This window comes from Hyposmocoma kahamanoa, unplaced genomic scaffold (genome assembly GCF_003589595.1).
Source record: "Hyposmocoma kahamanoa isolate Upper Pololo Valley unplaced genomic scaffold, ASM358959v1 88, whole genome shotgun sequence".
Lineage (NCBI taxonomy): Eukaryota > Metazoa > Arthropoda > Insecta > Lepidoptera > Cosmopterigidae > Hyposmocoma > Hyposmocoma kahamanoa.
This window is the reverse complement of record NW_020654466.1, coordinates 12,258,510-12,273,205: the sequence shown is the minus strand read 5'-3', so window position 1 is coordinate 12,273,205 and position 14,696 is coordinate 12,258,510. Positions and strand designations below refer to the sequence as shown.

The following is a 14,696-nucleotide window of genomic DNA, read 5'->3' as shown; positions in this document are numbered from 1 at the left end:
TTTAAAACCAACAACGATGTAAAAACGCATAGAAAAATCCGTAAGGTCAGCTGCTCGATCCGTAGCTGAATTGGTGGAGGTATAATAATAAGAATGACACAAGACACAGGTTCGAGTCCTGTCATATCGAAGGAATTTTTCTTTGTGTTCGATCTTTGTATTAATAATTATAAACTAGTGGAGCAGTTTCACAAAAAAAAAAGAATATCATGGTAGTAAAACGATTTAATATACATTGTAATCAATTTTGTGTATAACAATTTCGTTAAGTATACTCAGTGTCTTTGAAGAGGACCCGTAACTACCAAACCCCAACCGAAAACTTTGTATTACAATAACATTCCGGAGCATATATTAAGATTAACATTTCCTAAGTTTAAAAACTACATTAAAAATATTTTAATTGAATAGTCATATTACAAAATTGAAGTCTACGTGTTAGATAAAGATATATTTAAAAGACGACTTGGCTCTAGATCCTACACAAATTTGATTCTGTGATTTTGTGTTCTGTGATTTGATTTGTTTACTTGAAAAGAGAAAAATCCTTAGAGTTTCTTGCTCGTTCTTCTTAGGGATGTCAGCGTAGTGAACGAGCAGTAGCTTAAATGTGACGTTTTCAAGTGTAAATTTATTTTACCTATGGAATAAATGATCTCTGAATTTGACTTTGTTGTTCATAATAAATGATTCTAACCGTAATTTTTAACTTTTGCAGTTTCAATTAACCTACAAGTTAGTCCATGAGGAGCCTCAATTCAAAACAAGCGGCCTATTACCCAACATTGACGAGTACCCAGTGTTAAATGCAACAGCAACGATGACCTTCAGTGCTACGTTCTTGAACGATTGTGGTGCGGATGTAGAGTGCGTCAGTGATTTAGTCGTTACACCTGAATTGCTGTTGCCCAGGAGTAAGTACACTTTTAATAATAAAGTAAAGTAGAAAAACTTTTCTATATTGTCTAGGGTCTGGGTGTTTGTGGTACCATTGTTTCCGAATTCCATAACACAAGCGTTTTAGTTTCTTACTTTGAGATCGGGGCAACGTATGTAATGTTCTCTAATATTATTTCTTATTATATTAACACCATATGCTTATCGTGATTGACAACCTAAAATTTAATAGAACACCTAAAAATAATGTCAATCCAGAATAGGAAGATTTTGTCCACAATTGCTAGGTTTGGCAGACAGGTTTATCTTGGTTTCTTTCTACAACTACAACAGAATGATTTGAGACTCTATTCGTACGAGCACATGATAAGAAAATTTAGGAAAATAGAAAGTAACCAAAACATGGGAAATAAAACTATTTTTTCTTTCTTAATATAACCTTTTACATTAAAATTTTAATTTAACCTAAACAACTAATTTTTTTTTTAATTTAATAAAAATTGTTAACCTAAACAATTTTTATTTCCAGCAAACAACAGCTCCCCGTACTCACTGACGCTAGGACAAGAGGACGAGATCAAAATATCCATCGCGGTAGACAACTACGGCGAGTCCGCCTACGAGGCTGAGCTGCTCGTCGAACACCCAGCTAATTTGCATTACATCGGTGCTGATATTAAGGTATTGTATTTACTGCATTCCGTTATGTTAATGACAAATCCATCGAGATATTTGGTCAACGTACTTGACAATGAATAACCATAAGTCGAACGACAGATGTGTTGACTTATGAGTATATTAATCCATATACGACTCAGCGATTGTATCTTGTAGTATTAGACGGTAGTCAATTTCGCTAACCTATTTTATAGAAAATGTAAAAGTAACAGACGAAATTCAAAAATTTTTTGTTTGCATTTTTGCTCTTTTGCAGGATAAACACATTCTCTGTACAAGTACAAACACAACGAGGGTATCTTGCACGCTGGAGAATCCCTTCAAAAAGCAACCAAAAGATAGTCCGCCAATCATAATGAGATTCGACGCCAGAGGTTTGGACGATAGTAAACCTTCCGTGATATTCAGCGTTTGGGCCAATTCCACCTCGAAGGAGGTACATCCTGGCAAGACTCCTGTGAAACTTGAAGCCCTTGTTATTAAGAATGCTGAGTTATCGATCAAGGGGTGAGATTACATTTTTAAGCAGTACGGCATGTCCTACATCAACAAGACGCATTTATATCCAACGTACAGTATACCAAACGTTGGAAACTAACTTACGGCGCCTTGAAATTAGAAACGCTATTAAAAGCTACCCTATTTCAAAGGACCCTAACTCTGATTTAGAGAGGTGTAACAAGCGTTTAATTTTATTACAATATTTAGAAGCGCAGCAGGGGCGCGTGCGCGCCTCTTTTGCATTCACAATTAGTGAACTAAAAATTACTGAATCACCACTGTTGCGCCACTGCAGTGCTTCTACAAGCGTCTAATTTGACGGCGGCCTTAAGCGTTTTAATTTTGAACGGGTTTTTCTAGACACTTAGTTTGACTGTAATAATAAAACTAAACCTGTCTGGAAAATAGGAAGGGCACTAGCCTTTTAAGAACCGGATAAAGTCCGTGCAAACGGGCTGATCTGAGGTCAAGATCTGACTGAGTTGGTCTCTGTACGGGCTTGCTTGCACAAGTTAAAGTGCCTTTCCCATATAACCAAGAGGTTGATAGGGAGGGGTCACTATAAACAAAATTTATGTACTAAATATATGGAACTGTTCTAATAAAACGTAACTTTATTCTAGTGTTGCCCGTCCGGAGCAAGTGTTCTACGGAGGAGAGATTAAAGGAGAATCAGCTATGACATACTTCGATGACATCGGTCCCAGAGTCATACATACCTACCAGGTATGCAATATAAGAATCTTAGCTACAAGTCACAATCAAAAATCTATGTGTTCGTAGACATTCATAATCCTATCCACTTTACTATAAACAGTAATAGAAGGGTTAGCTGCAAAGTTTGAAATAACTCACGAACTAGTCGATCAAAGAACCTGAAATTAATACATTTTGGAAATAATGTATTAATGCTATTAAAATTTACTTTGCGACAGTATATAAATTTAAAAATACTTGTATATCAACAAAATAGTTTTACAATTTTGTTAGCTAACATAACTTCGTTGCAATAGTGTTGCTGCGTCAGGAACGTACACAAGTCTCTTTTGCTCTATGATCTCAAAAGTTTTGCCTATTCATCAATGTACATATTCTATTTAACTAAAGACTCTCCAAAAATTAGAAGAAATAGAATCTCTGAATATCGATAATATATAGGCGAGGTTATTAAATTTTGTTGTTGCCGGTAAAGGTTGGTTTATTGTAAAGCCATAGTAAGTTCTTGGTTATAAAAAAATAAGATGCATTGGTCTCCTTCCTTCCAGATATTCAACTTTGGTCCATGGAAGGTGCGGTCGGTGCAAGTATCAATCTTATGGCCGTATCAAGTGGCTTCAGATAACGCACAAGGAAAATGGCTTTTGTACCCTGAGGCGATACCCACTGTCGAACAAGAACCTGGTAAGTCAAATGATTAACATTAAACATTAATTACAGTATTCCATTATTGGATATGTCTAACAATGGAATATTGTAATGAGCCTATGGTCTCACTCAAGCTACGGTCTGGAGTGTTTCTGGTTTCTAGAGTTTTTAGAAAAGGTACTGAACTACTCCGTTACTAAGCCGATATTACTCAAGCGGTACAGTCTGTAATGTCATTCATAGCTACTATACTGCTGCGACTGTTGATATTAAACTAGATATACAAGTCCTACTATGCTCATAAATATAGCTCTTATACAAGAAGCGCAGCAGTTTTAGGACCAGTAGATCTCCTTGTGAAAGAGTTCGTCCAGGGAAGTATTGCCACCTTGCCTGTTTCTTATGAATAGAGCATAAGTCGTAGGATGAACCAAAGTTTTTTTGTTTTTTAGTTCAAGTTTTTTGTTATGGCAAGATGTTTTTTTACGTAACCTTAAATGTCTATTAATTTTTATAGATATGTTTGGTTTTTTTTTATGAAAAGTAAGGAAGCAAACGAGCCACTTGATGGGAGGTGGTCATCGTCACCCATAGACGTTGCTCATGATCTATTTTGGGATTAGTAACTAAAACTAACTTGTGTTATGGAAATCAGAAACAACGACGGCACCACAAACAGTAGTTTAGTAGTAGTAGAGCTCCTTATGAAAGAGTTCGTACAGGAAAGTACTGCCACCACACCTATTTCTGCCGCAAAGCAGTAATGTTAGCATTACTGCGTTCCGGTTTAGAAGGGTAAGGGTGCTGGTGAAATTACAGGCACATAGGACTTGTCAACTTTATGTCTCAGGGTGACGGGCGCAGTGGCAATGCCCCTCAGATCTTTACGATTTAAAGCTCCGAGTGGCACTGCAACTGTTGAACAGGCGTGTAGGTTTCCATCAGGCGCACGACTTGTTCGTCCCGTTACTTGATATCATAAAAAATCCTAAGTATTTACTTGCCATTTAGTTGCTTAAGGGTCATTACTTAGCTTCAGGGTACCTTCAAATTAGACGCTGATAGAGACGTTGCTAAATATTGTATGAAAATTAGTAGTGACCCAGCAGCATCAGCGCCACTGTGGTGCTTATATAAGTGTCTAATTTGAAGGCGCCCTTAGTTTCCTTAGTCGCCGGTAGCTCCTTCTGGACACTAGTAACGATGCTTGAACTCCCTAGTTCAAGCATCGTTACTAGTCGTAGTCGTAGTCGGTGTCACGATGGATGTCGATAAAGAAACACTTATTACGCTCATTGTGATGATTATACGCGAAGACATCGTCAGTAATACTTTCAGGCAAATAAACTATGCCAACAACAATTCCTAATGGCTTACATAGAATATTTTTTTATTGGCAATCGATGTGTGTGTCTAGTGGAAGCAACTAGAAATAGCAGTGTTGACGTCAGCACATAAAGTGGTCGATTTCGTATTAATTATATAAGAATAGAAAATACACTATTAGTTACCGATGGCTTGTATCCAATACAAGACAGTGTTCACGTTTTCGGGTTCTTTCAAGGAACTCTTCTGTAGGTTTCAGTGAACAAAATTAACCTGATTCAAACAAGCTGCTTATCTCGGTGTAATCTGTATTTTTACTTCCAGAGTTTTTCTTTACTAAGTAAGTTAATTGTAAGGCCGACAATGATAATTTGTTTAATATATGCGATTTTCGTTTACAGGTGGAAACCAAGGGGAATGTTATATAGATAAAAGCAAAATCAACCCTTTGAACTTAACTTTACGACCAGGAGCGCCAGATATTATATCAGAAAACTTAGAAATTGATCCATTCCAGTTAATGCGCAAAAAAAATATAAGGACTTCCTTAAAAAAGGAGAATATTGAAGACAAGAAGATTGAATCTGGTGGACTAAACAAAGTTAGAAAAAAACGGGAGACTATTGTAAAAGCCGAGGCGTATACTAATAGTGATGGAGAGAGAAAAAATGTCGTCAATATGGTGAGTTGTCTCAACGACGATCATGGTAATAATACAATTTTTCTACTGATGGAAGAAAGTATAAAACGTAAACGTAAACATGTTACGTCACATGTCGCAGTCCTTACACGTAAATAAATATGTATATATGTTAGGTTTATGTTAGTCTATAAGGTATATACGTAATGGTCTTTGTATCCTGAATATAAATAAATAAAAATAAAATAAATAAGTAGGCGTAGAAATACTTGCAATTTTTATATTTTTCACACCTTACAAGCTGTTTGAAATTTGAAATATCAATTTATCTTTAATTTAAAATTATGCCCTTTTCTCAATCTTCTTAAAAAAATAATTAAAAAAAATACCACTCCTTCAGAATTGTCAAGAGCGAACAGCGAAATGTCTCCGCATCCAATGCGTCATCTACCAACTAGAACGTATGCAGGGCTCCATAATCACCATAAAGGCGAGGTTATGGAACTCTACTCTCGTTGAAGACTACCCTCGAGTTAGCAATGTCATCATCGCCTCTGATGCTTCTATTGTTATTCCTGACCATTATAATATTCATCAGACGGAACATGAAGATGATACAGCTATGGTAAGAAATTGATGTCATTACACAGGTTTTTGGACCTCGCATAGATAGTTCTGATTCCTTCAATGTTGCACTTGGACCTGTGCCTTTACCATGAAATTACACCGACATTTCTTGCTAGCGACCTCGTCAAATATTAGTGTACAAAATGTTGTTTCTTCAAGTGACCGCTAGGGGCGTTGTATAATCTGCTGTACAAAATAAAATTTTGAAGTAATTTACGCGATCGCTAGCGACAACTGTCACATTAAACTCGTGGTAGAGACACTGAAGAAAACAGGTAGTGATTCATGATCAACCCATTGTACATACCACTGCAGGGCACTTGTCTCTTCCAAGCAGAAGCGGATTATTCAATGAGAGTTGGATACACAATTTCCAATGATTGTGGACCGTTTTTGACATACAGGTTTCAATACCTTTTCCTTCACTTTTAGTGAGAGATACTGCTACTAACACTGACTTACTTAACTTAAGAATTAGCACAGCACATCAAGCTACATATTGACGGATCTTATTCCGTTGCATTAGAGGCGATATTAAAACAAAAGTGTATAAGCTTGATGTGCTGTTGACTGTACATACATACCGCCACAAGGATTCGAACCACAGGCCTCTCAATTGAAAAGCAAGTGCTCTACATATACTACACGGTCGTATCTCATTTGGTGTTCGTAGTTTTAATAAAGCAAAACACCTTCATGGGAATGGGCAGTACTGTGATTATCGTACAGTTTTTCCATCTTTTTCAGTATGTTTATAAAAATACTTTACTTTGTTTTAGGTAAAAACCGTCGCTTATTCAGACTTGAAGGCAACCGTACCAATCGGGCCTCCCTATTGGGTGATCATAATATCAGTTATAATAGGATTACTACTGCTTATTCTCCTCATATTTGCATTATGGAAGTTCGGCTTCTTTAAGAGAAGTCGACCGGACCCCACGCTGTCTGGAAACCTAGAGAAAAACAACCACGAGTCCAGTCCATTCATCGAAAGAGATAGGTATACCTCTCGATAGCCGACAACTTACAGTTCTACAATGAATGTTACTGTAAACGTTGCGTGAAATAGTGAACATTTAATATCTCGAAAATGTGAACTCGTTAAATACAGTGAACATGACTTTGATAATAGAACACAAAGTGTCGAAATAAGTGAGTACGACTTTAGAAATTCGAAATGAAAATCACAAAAAACTGAACACGTTATAATGAACTGGAACTGAATTTAGAAAAAAATATTTTAGCCTAAGTAACAATCAATGTACATAATAAAGATCATAAGGAATTGAATTCACTGTTGGATTTAGTTATACGACATGTGTTTTAGTATATAATTATAAAATATCTTTTGACTGTGATGTCTTCATAGAGGAAAAATGCGTGTAAGTATGTGATGTTAAAAATCAACATGGTTTTATTTTGTTAATGTTTGCGCGAGTCCTTCATAATGAAAAATTTAATGAAATTGTTTTTTGCTAGTGCATTTCGGTAGCACGTAGTGTGAAAATTTCATATTATATTAATTGTTTGTTTTATATATTCGTCTATATAGTTCGACGTTGTTATGTGTCGTAATAAAATCAACTGGATAACGAGTAGACAAACGTAGCACAGTACTATTTTCTAATGTTTAAGTTTGAGTTAGAGTGAGTGAGCAAGTTGTATGAAAATCGACGATTGCTTTGTGAATCCATTTCATTGTAATATATTACTCGACAATACACTTTTCTTCCTAATCAATTCATTCAAACTCAACCTTTGATTGTAGTAATGCACTGAAGTGCGGGAAAAGTACTTTTATAACCCGGATTCAACTAAATCGACTCGCAAACGTCTGAGAAATCGCATATGTGCACTCAAAAAGTACAAACGAATTGAGAACCTCCTCCTTTTTTGAGGTCGTTTAAAAAATATAAAATAAATAATTTAGACATATATTATTATGTACCTGTGACGTATGTTTATCATCCCAGCTACATTTTTTTACGATACATAAATATCTTTGAAAAAAGAAATGTATTTTCTGTAAATACCTACTTGCCTTAGTATTTATAAATAGTTTAAGACTACTACTTAAGGACTAGATTTTTTTACTAGTCACAAAACGTAATAAATATTATAAAATTGAAGTGGATGTACATATGTATGGATGTTCATGGAATCGTTGATGCTTACTTAATATTTTAATTGTTTACATACACGTTTCTTAAGTACTTAAATAAATTTAAAATCTTTCAGGTATCACCAATATACAAATATAGCTTCAAATCATATTTTAATGTACGTAATATCTTATGTCGCTTAATACCTTGTGTTTTATGTCCATAAAAGAAATAGAATTACATGTCACGTATGAAATTTTTTCTCTTGACAAAATATTTAACTAATAATTCTGGTGTTTACTTAAAGGGTTATTTCGTTAATTGATTGATCGATGTGGTTGTCTATATGCCAGAAATATATAGGCTATCTCTCTTATTTGCGTCATATATGAAGGAGGTTGTTTCCACCTTCCAATAAAAACAACCTTTAGCATACAGACGCTCTGAAATCACTAAAAAAATGAGTTCTTGCAAATATTTTGATCGAGTGGATATGAACATAGAGTTAATCTTTATAATTAAATTTAAAAAATTGCTTCCAAATTACGAATGAATCATAACACTGCCAAGTTCTCTTTAAATAATATAATATTTTTACACTATTATAAAAATATGATCACTTAAATAACACTGGTTGTGATTACCTATTTGTTTTAATTTTTAGTTGCATTTCTTGTAATAAAATAATATAGTGCCATTTGACTAATTTTGTTTTATTATTTCCTATTTTACGTAGCTGTTAATGCCAAACAAGCTATATCTTTTTGTTATTTTATTTTTGAATAATGAGTATTGGGCCTGGTGGAAAGCGACACGACTATCCATAACAGTTGCACTGCCATGTTTATTGTCCGGATTCCTATATTATTATTATATTATATTTGAGTGATGAGGGCCTGCGCACAGATCCTGAATGAAACCATCCTAATAATATATAGCTTTGTTTTATTTGTATATCAAGTAACAATATCGTAGTAAATTTATCTAATTCCTATATTTGTATTATAAAGTAAGTATAGAAATAATTCGTTATAGTGATTAGATATTTACTAAATATATACTATTTATTTTAATTTAGTACGACGGCTTGTATGAGTAATAGTTACGCGCCGGAGTTGACGGTTTCTGAAAAGAAAAATGCTTGATACTCAATCGGAATTTGCATTACAGGTGTGGAGGGTGTTACTTTGGACAGAGGACATATTTACACGAGAAACAAAGGTGTATTCTCATCATTAAAGTTGTTTATTTCCGTGATTAAAATAAACTCCAAAAATTTTGTCACTGGCCAACTAAGCACCCTGTATTTTTTGTTAGTTGCATTTTTTATGATATCAAATGACGGTAAGAACAAAGAGTTTGGTGATAAGCGACATACTCTATAATCCATAACAGTTGCAGTCCACTCAAAGCTTTGAGTCACAGATATCTTAAGGGTACTTGTCACTACGCACGTCACGCGGAGACAAAACTGACAAGTTCGATGTACTTGTAGTTTGACTGTAGGGGTGCTAACCCCTACCCTTCAAAATAATAAAGTAATATGTTATATTATTTATTTATTTCTTTTCAAAATTTAATATATTATACAGGTTATCCACCCAATGCAATAGAACAGCACAATTGGACGTAGTTAAGCACGAAGGGTCCAATCTACAAAATTATCAAATAATGGGTTATATGTACCAAACGGTGCCTAAAGTCTAACCTCTTAGATCAGCAAAAAAATCCAACATATAAACATAAATAAATATATCTGTAGTAGCATGACATTGTAAGTTTCGAAAATAAAATAAGAGTGAGTAACACTTTTAAACTTCAAACTGCCATATCTCCAAAGTGACGGGATGTGCATTGGATCCTTTTTGTTTAACTACTTCCAATTACTAAATGTAAAATATAAAGCGCTATCTTTGTAAATTCACTTAGAAAACAATAGAACAGATCGATCCTATTTGGTATTTCGTTCAGGGCGCGCAATGTGCGCGTCAGCGAACATTCGGTCATGAGATTGGTCTTTCCAAGCGGCGCCGCCAGTAGCGGTAGCCGGCAACGTCGCCCCACGTACCTATCAGGAGCACATAAGCCTAATACCTCTAGTAGCATCGGATTGCATAGCATATCTCTCATTACTTTCAACAAGTACCTACACTGTTAACGCTAAGTTCCTGTGCGCGTGTAGCTCGATGTATCCCACCTTACCCAACATGAACAGATTAAGATACATTACGGTGTAGAAGGGGTAAAGCCCGTATTGCCTCAAGTACAGATAATCTTAAGAATTTGTTTTGAATGCGCTCTAGTAAACCGCGTTTGATGTGGATTTAGAAACTTACATCTTTTTTCACTGCTGACCAACAGAACGTGCATAAGTTTGTGCCTTTGTCTGTGTTGTCCTTTTGAAGACAGGGTTGCTCCATATCGCCTGTGGTATAAAAACGTAAACGAATTAAGTGCAGAACACACTTTTTAAAGGAAAGTAAGTAAGAAACTTATTTACGATTTTCTAAGCAAATTATTGTACTCATTTGTACTTTTAAAAATCTAACTGTAATATTAAAAAACTATATATTATAAGCCAATCCTATATGTGATGAATAGATCTATTCGTTTGACTTTTAGAGCCCTTATGAAAGAGTTCGCCCAGGGAAGTACCGCCACCACATCTATTTCTGTCGCCTAGCAGTAATGTGAGCATTACTGCGTTTTGACGGATAAGGATGTTGGTGAAATTACAGGCACATGGGACATGTTTGTCGACTTATGTCGCAGGATGACGGGCGCAGTGGCAGTCAGATTTAAAGCTCTAAATGGTCATGCAACTGTTATGGACAGGCGCGCGACTTGTTCGTCCCGTCACTTGGAATCATAAATAAATAAAAGACTGAGTGCAAGGTTTTTTTTATTGGCAATGTGCCAGACAGCCCATACCATATCTAGTCTCAAAACTAGGAAATATCCGTACTAAATAAAAGCAATGGAATTCACTCCGGGGAACCCAGGGCACCCTGGCCAAAAACAACTAAGTAAAGTTAATTTATTAATATGATTAGAACCCCCTCGTCGAGCGCCCGCAGTGTCAACTATTGGGCCGTCGAGGTAGTCAAAAGGAATTAATACATAATGAAAATGAAGGAAATAATACAGTGAGGAACAAATTTTTGACACACGTTTAAGAGTCTTTTGCTACACATGGCTTGCAAGAAAGAGGCCCAACCATAACTTAGTCAGTGATAGTACTTTCACAACAAACAAATCTAGCATAAAAGTATAAATTAAATTTTTTGTCGATTCTCGGATTTTTTATTTTAAATCATTTAATTATTACCCTAAATAATAATACACTTACCGGTATAAAGTTGATTATCCAAATGCGTAATGTAACTGCCGGCCAGCCGCAAGATCTCGATCTTGCTGAGCTTCCTGTCGGGCGGTTCCGTTGGAATGAGCAGACGCAGCGTGTTGAACGCCGTGTTCACGCTGCTTGGGATCATAGCATATTTTGATAACTACTCATTATTGTTCGATGGGCAACTTCTGTATGTAGCAAGATTCGTAATTAGGTGTTCTTATGATTACGTATATAAGGCTTAAAATATAAATTATATGGTAAAATTTTGGACGACTTGAAGCATTTTAAAATTTCAGCCATTAAATATTGATTCAGAAAGGAAAATTCTGAATTCGTTACTTTCAGAACACAAGTGTTTCCTACTTAGTAGATAGACTTTGTTCAGGTGATGTAGAACTTGAAAACCGTTTTTAACTAAAAATTGATATAAAGATCAAACACAAAGAAAAATTCCTACGATCTGTTGGACCCAAACTAGCGTCTGTTTGCAATCCGGGGCTACCACACTCACCCATTGTGCTAAACATCGAGTGAGTAGATCTTACGAATTTGTGTACGTGCTCGTTGTATATCTTTGTTCTGGATTTTAAACGGTTTTTTGCCGTACCGCCACCAGTTAACTATTTTTTGTGATCTTTTGGGAATATATGCTTCGAAGTGGGAATAGATACGTCGCGTTTGCTGGAAAACAGAAGTATAAGAGCTAGTTAATAAAATCACTCTCTGCCCTAATACTGTTGTTCAATCACTAAGTTGAAGATTAAACCGATGAGAATCGTGTTACCAAACCCTTCGCCACCTTTATTCGCGTTAATAAATGTCGTCAATGTAAATAACCCGACAAAAAAATTAAGAGTCGCTGTCTCTAGACAGGGAGTCCTGGATAGTGATTACTTCTTTAAGGCAAAATATCTGTTATTATTATTAGGGTGGCTCCATTAAAGGCCTGCGCAGCCCTTCGTCACTGTAACCATCAATTGATGTATTGTGATCAGTTCCAGCTGCCCCTGGAGTGCGTTCATGTATGGAGTGTATAAGAAATCGTAGTACATTCTTAAATAATAACCTATCTATTATAACCTAATCGTTTAAAACAAAAACCATCTAAATAATATTCGCATAATGTATTGGTTTTTTTCGACCTGTAATAAGAGTTGAAATAGACAATTCGGCTTATTTTGCTTTCTAAAGCACAGGAAATAGAAGCTATTTTTAAACGACGACGACAACGGCTAGTGTGTGAGTTTGCCAGTACAACCAACCATCATAAAAATCGTCTGGTGGATGAGACTGAAGATGCTTAGTATATAATGTATAAAGTATCTAAACCTGCATTCGTACGGCACACGAGGCCGAAAATTTCCGAAAGTATACGAAAGGACATTTGGCTAGTACGCTATACGCCATTCACCTCTAACTTATGTTCTTAAACTGAATTGATATCCGATCCAATTTAATGCTCGTCATCGTGCGCGTCCGAAGATTGTTGTTGTTTTGATTGTGAAAACACGCAAGAAATTTATAAGAAAACACAGACTCCCTTGTATGACGCCCAACTAGTGCACTACCAGTTCTACTAGGCACTTGCCGCCACTGATTGTGACCAGTAATGTATCATTATCATTCGTATTTGGTCTATTATATCTACGCTAGAGTTCATATTGTTACGCAACTGGTCGTGTGGTTGACCCTTGTTACTTACGTTCGTAACGAGAACGCAAAATGTAATTGTACAGTCGATTACAGTAATTCAATATAAAAAGTATTCTAATGCTAACAAAAACAGCCAACACTAATACTAACTTCTGCGTCCTGTCTCTCTCTCTGGCATTGGCTTGGCAACGTTGCTTCGCAGTCGGTACTACTTCACTGCTCTGGAATGTACTGATCAACACTTGCCGCTCCCAGCTTTCATCACACTGATAGTTTATAAAGTTTTCCATTTTGGTATTTAACTGAATTAAATGTTCTACATATTTATTTTAAAATTTTCAAATGTGGAATAATCTATTTTTTTCTTGGTAAAAATTTGTGTCGTGTTTTTTTATTTATTTTTCAATAGAGAATGCGTATTAATCGTATGGCGTTTGTTACTGTACTAATGAGAATCCTGTTGGATATCACATCATGAAGGAATCATTTACGAAGAACAGCGCGCGCCACTGATGAGCCTCTTAACCGATAATTGTATAAACAGATGGCTTCCGAATCTACAGGGACTCACTCAGTAGAGGACCACGAAGGCGATATGTTAATTGAATTATAATAAAATCATAAGATTACTACTAAAACAGTTGGCTTTTAAGAAAAAGCTACTTCATTGTAAATTTGTATATGTGTGTATATGTATGTAATATATGTTACGGGAAATTTGAATAATCGGAAATTATTAATACGGACCAATGGATAAATTTATTACTTTGGCCGATCCTTATTAATAGTGCCCGACTGCCAGTGCTGTATTTTATAAATTGAGGATTAAGATGGCATTAATTTGGACAACTTGGATCGGGAAGTGTGACCCTATTTCCCGTGGACAATAATCTTTTTTTTTTTCGAAACATTACAGATCATTTCGTTTATTTTTTAATCATGACAGGGTGGTTATTATTCAGTGATAATTCATGCCATTTTTATTACATTGCCCATTTGACTATTAAAACAGACTGGCCATTATTCATAGTTACCGGGATTATCAAATAATAACCTGTAGCCTTAGAATAATAACGCATAGAATGATAGTTTCATATCAAACGAACTGTCACAAGTGAGGCAAAAATCAAATTCATGTAGGCTAGTTTTAGTAGTAGGTTAATTTTCGGTTTTAGTGAATATTTATATAAAAATACAAGTTGAAACGCGTTACTTCCTTGTGAATGTGATGTTAGTATCTATTTAATGTTTGTCTGACGTATTTTTACACTCATTTACCGCACATTTCGTCATTTTTAGCTAAAATTCTTGATCTGTTCGCGGTGCAAGTTGACCTTGAGCACTGAAGGCCCGCCCGCTCGTGTAGGCCCTTTTGGCGCGCTTCAATTTGCCTCACTTAGCTTGTGCGGACTAGGTTTCTATGAGTTATAATTCTAAGCCCGTAACACGCAAAAATATAAAAAAAGAAAAAATTCTCACACCTTTTCAAAATCGAAGTTGAAAATACTTATTCGATTAATTTCGAATCTATCTTTTACCATAACTTAATTTATAT

The 14,696-nt window shown here is 35.5% G+C and overlaps 2 protein-coding genes across 3 annotated transcripts in view; one reads left to right on the top strand and one right to left on the bottom strand.

Annotated features, from left to right (window-relative positions):
- The window catches only part of LOC113235694 (integrin alpha-PS1), a 139,293-nt gene extending 131,839 nt beyond the window's left edge, over positions 1 to 7,454 (top strand). Inside the window, exons 10-17 of one of the 2 annotated variants that reach the window (XM_026471550.1) lie at positions 719 to 914; positions 1,427 to 1,578; positions 1,832 to 2,082; positions 2,700 to 2,802; positions 3,342 to 3,477; positions 5,169 to 5,449; positions 5,808 to 6,032; positions 6,814 to 7,454. In XM_026471550.1, the coding sequence (XP_026327335.1) occupies positions 719 to 914; positions 1,427 to 1,578; positions 1,832 to 2,082; positions 2,700 to 2,802; positions 3,342 to 3,477; positions 5,169 to 5,449; positions 5,808 to 6,032; positions 6,814 to 7,050 (1,581 nt within the window). In that variant the 3' untranslated portion in view covers positions 7,051 to 7,454. The remainder of the gene's footprint in view (positions 1 to 718; positions 915 to 1,426; positions 1,579 to 1,831; positions 2,083 to 2,699; positions 2,803 to 3,341; positions 3,478 to 5,168; positions 5,450 to 5,807; positions 6,033 to 6,813) is intronic. The other variant, XM_026471551.1, reaches the window with a different exon arrangement.
- A 1,756-nt stretch (positions 7,455 to 9,210) lies between these two features.
- LOC113235936 (transcription factor 15) lies at positions 9,211 to 13,440 on the bottom strand. Its single transcript, XM_026471858.1, has 4 exons — positions 13,292 to 13,440; positions 11,486 to 11,619; positions 10,473 to 10,561; positions 9,211 to 9,261 (listed from the first exon to the last, which is right to left on the bottom strand). Exons 1-4 carry the CDS (start codon positions 13,429 to 13,431, stop codon positions 9,211 to 9,213), a joined length of 414 nt encoding a protein of 137 aa, XP_026327643.1. The 5' UTR covers positions 13,432 to 13,440.
- Between the last annotated feature and the right edge of the window lie 1,256 nt (positions 13,441 to 14,696).

Bases quoted from the DNA above. Each gene is read 5' to 3' on its own strand.
- LOC113235936 (XM_026471858.1), bottom strand. From the start codon at position 13,431: ATGGAAAACTTTATAAACTATCAGTGTGATGAAAGCTGGGAGCGGCAA. The intron at 11,620-13,291 runs GTTAGTATTAGT...TATGATCCCAAG, and splicing joins GAGAGAGACAGGACGCAGAA to CAGCGTGAACACGGCGTTCA. The intron at 9,262-10,472 runs GTAAGTTTCTAA...TTTTCTTTTCAG, and splicing joins GGTCAGCAGTGAAAAAAGAT to AAACCGTCAACTCCGGCGCG.